Consider the following 3567-nt stretch of genomic DNA (forward strand, 5'->3'; position numbering starts at 1 on the left):
ATACCCATTCGATCGAATCAAATTTTTGCATCTTGGATGATGAGACCCCCTCTCTTATGGGTCATTGACATTGTATACTTTTAATAGATTTGACACCCTGATAGAGATGTAATTCATTAATCTGATTTTTTTTTTTTAAATCGGTCTACAAACTAAATTTGTTGATTGCATTACTCATACGACAAGCCAATCAAATTGATGAGGATTACACTGGCACAAACCTCAGAGATGAAAGCTCAACGCTAACCTATTTTCAGAATAATAGTTACTGTATAGTTATTTAAGAAGTGCAGAAGTTGTATATGCCCTTAAACCATGGATTACAGATGTGAAAATTGCAGGTAATCAACAGTAAACAGGGTTATTAGCAGTCCACTACTCATGCAAACACATTAAATACAGCCTACCCTATGAACAACCTCAATAGCATTGGGGTTTCTAATCACTAAACACTTGTAAAGAAATTGAGATGGTATTTTATCCCACTTCTCAAACCCTGTTCTCTTCTTCAATTCTCATTTACAGAAAGCTTCGTTTGGTGGGTTTGGAGAGATGTAAGTTTTTAACGGACAGTACTTGCATATCACCTGTCTTGATCGCAATGAATGGACATGCTAGTTTTCCATGTACTTAAATAGTGATGAGAACACAACGTGCAATCATAACTCTCATTTAAGCAGTGGCCAAACAAAATGTAGATGTAATGCAAGTCGGTCCCAACATAACCACAAAACTAATTTACATACCAATTACATAAATATAAAAAAATAAGCATTTTCACAAAAAGAATTTCAAAAATAAATGAAGAAAACCCACATTACACTAAAAGAGACCTTACAAAGAGAAGAAAATGCGAAGTTCAGAATGCGTTTAGTTACAAACCTGTTTAAATTTAGAAGGGTATTTCCTGCCTAAATCAAGCTAAAGTTTTTCAAATGCCTAACGAAACAGCCAAACTTAGAATACACCAAAGCCAATCACCCATATATGTAAACATTAACAAAGTAGTCATCTTAAATACATCACACACACCTAATCAGAGCTATCATCAATGGGCTATATTCACTGCATTGAATCAATGTTCTTGCTCAGCTCCTCCAGCTTCTTCATCCTCATCTTCTCACTTTCACCCACCAGCTGCACAAATGATCAACCAACGTTATACATCACACAAAAATGATTGCAGAAACTAGAATTAAAACTTATGGAATGGTTATATTATAGGAAGCAAATAATTAGAGTTTGGATCCTCTAGCATCTTTAATGTTCAAGTAATGTGCTTGTGTTTGCAACTACCCCTTTCCAAGCTTCCATCAAATTATCTTCCACGAGAATCCTAAACCCAAAAGTCTTACCCTAAAATATAACATGGCCAAATTTTCAACACAAATGAAGAAATCTATTCCAATGAAACTAATCAGACTTTCACAACTACCCCTTCCCAAGTTTCCATCAAATCATCTTTCCACAAGAATCCTAAACCCAAAAGTCTTACCCGGATACCCTAAAATATAACATGGCCAAATTTTCAACACAAATGAAGAAATCCATTTCAATGAAACTAACCAGACTAACCTCCATCAGTTTTGTAATGAGCTGTACTTTTTCCCTGTTCTTTTCGTTGAAAGCCTCAAGTGCTTCTCTGTATTCTTTTTCCTGTAACAAGTTACCAATCCAAAATCATTATAAACATGCACGAATTGATGGATGCATCATTGCAAATGCATTAGAGGTAAATACTAATTAATGTGGTAAAATCTAAGTGAATTGTCTAACCTTCTTCTGGCAGCTTTGTCCCAGTGGCTTTAACTCCTTGTTAACTGTATCGATCTTCTTACGAACCAGTGAAACCTCCTTCCTCATTGGATCTGAAAGCCCTTCAAGCTCCTGGAAGTTTCATAATCCCAAAACAGGAACAAACATAAAATTACTGACACTTATCACATTGCATGAATATACAGCAATTGGGTTTGGGTTTAGTTGTAACGGCAGAAAAAGATGCATATGTGCCATAGATACTTTCAGAAAGGTATTAATATTTCTCTGACACAAATAGAAATGAAATTAATAGGACCCTATTCCAGGTTATCGGAAAATTAACGGTCTGTTTTTCCCATCAGAAAGTTGGTGGCTCATGCACATCAACAAAATGGAAATTTTAAAAAACTTTTCGGCTAATTATCATCTTTTGTTCTGTTCAGATCTTGAATTAGATACGGTAACTACATGACACTAAATAAGACTTCTATATAAAAAAAACTCTTCACAGAAATTAACACACTAGTAGAAATTGCTGGTATCAGAGTGTTCCATGCAATTTTAATTCACACCTTAGTTGCTCTATAACCCAAAATTGGAAAACCCAAAATAAAAATTCCAAAAAAAAAAGTGATTTAATTGAAAAGATTTGGGATCTGGGTTTTCCATTAAAGATTGTTAACCCAAAAAAATCCTGAAAATTAAAAGGAAAATTGCCAAGAAATTAGTGACAGTTTTCAGTGTTTAGATGTGTCTACAAAAAACCTTAAAATCTGTGTTACACACCCCACACTTAAAACCTCAAGATAAAATCTGAGTTAAATCAGGTGAAACTGGTAAAAACCGTGTTGTGGGTGCATGAGATGAGAAGTGAGAAGGACATACCTCACGAATGGTAGCCAAGCGCTTGGTCTCTTCCTCAACACGACCCAACTGGGCCTGAACCTTCTCTCTGACCTCGAGCTTCTTCCTCTCGATCTCCTCCTCCTTGGCCCTGAAAGTGGAGAGAGCCGACCTGGACATCTCCTCATCCTCCTTGGACATGTTACTGTTGAAGCTGAGAGAGCCGGCGGAGTTCTGCACGGTCAGTTGCTGCGACTGCGACTGCGTCTGCGGCGGAGGCGGCTGAGGAGGAGCCTGCTCAATGGTCTGCATCATCTCCCCGAGGCGTTGCTTGCTCATACAACACAGTGAAAGCCCTATCTTCTTCCTTGGATTTTCTCTCTTTTGAGAGAGAAAGAGAGAGCTTTTGCTTTTTTTTTTTGCTTTTGAGGGGGTGAGAAATGATGGGTTTTTACTCAAATGCTCTGTTCTCTGCTCCTCTCTCTCTCTCTCTCTCTCTCTGGATTTGCAGAGGGGGCTTAATATGGTGAGAATGGGTCTCTCTCTGTCACTGTGTGGCTGGCGTTAAAGGTTTTTTTAAAGCCAGCGGCTAATTTGATTCTTTTATTTTATGAATCGAAACAAAAAAAAAAAAAAGGAGGAGGAGAGGAAAATTGGAAAAGAAAGGCTTAGGTTGAAATGACCCAACTGCCAACCCACTGATAAAGATGTTGTGCAATTCTCTTGCTTTAGTGAATGAAATGAGGTGTTTCTGTCTGGATTTCTTTTTAGTTTCAAAATCCTGTCTCTTCAAGTTTATGTGAAGTTGTGAACCTCCTCCCCCACCTGCTGAATCCCCTTGGCATTTCAAAAATTTTGTTTCTTTTTACCTAAATTTGAAATTTTACTCTCTCCAAATAGTCACAAATTTTAGAGTAGAATACTAAATTATAATAATTGTTCCCCCAACGAATTAGATATTATGTG

At 37.0% G+C, this 3567-nt stretch overlaps 1 protein-coding gene across 2 annotated transcripts; it reads right to left on the reverse strand.

Moving 5' to 3' along the window:
- Positions 1–760: 760 nt before the first annotated feature.
- LOC112193684 (lamin Dm0) lies at positions 761–3197 on the reverse strand. 2 transcript variants are annotated; one of them, XM_024333908.2, is made up of 4 exons: positions 2644–3197; positions 1777–1887; positions 1567–1656; positions 761–1137 (listed from the first exon to the last, which is right to left on the reverse strand). In XM_024333908.2, the coding sequence occupies exons 1-4, from the start codon at positions 2938–2940 to the stop codon at positions 1063–1065; spliced, it is 573 nt and encodes a 190-aa protein (XP_024189676.1). In that variant the 5' UTR covers positions 2941–3197; the 3' UTR covers positions 761–1062. The 2 variants fall into 2 exon arrangements, with proteins under 2 accessions (XP_024189676.1, XP_024189677.1); XM_024333909.2 differs by having other exon boundaries at positions 1576–1656; positions 2644–3181.
- Positions 3198–3567: the final 370 nt, after the last annotated feature.

The sequence above is a fragment of the Rosa chinensis genome, chromosome 3 (genome assembly GCF_002994745.2).
Source record: "Rosa chinensis cultivar Old Blush chromosome 3, RchiOBHm-V2, whole genome shotgun sequence".
Lineage (NCBI taxonomy): Eukaryota > Viridiplantae > Streptophyta > Magnoliopsida > Rosales > Rosaceae > Rosa > Rosa chinensis.

Bases quoted from the DNA above. Each gene is read 5' to 3' on its own strand.
- LOC112193684 (XM_024333908.2), bottom strand. From the start codon at position 2,940: ATGAGCAAGCAACGCCTCGGGGAGATGATGCAGACCATTGAGCAGGCT. The intron at 1,657-1,776 runs GTTAGACAATTC...AACTTGTTACAG, and splicing joins GACAAAGCTGCCAGAAGAAG to GAAAAAGAATACAGAGAAGC. The intron at 1,138-1,566 runs GTTAGTTTCATT...TCATTTGTGCAG, and splicing joins AACTGATGGAGGTTAGTCTG to CTGGTGGGTGAAAGTGAGAA.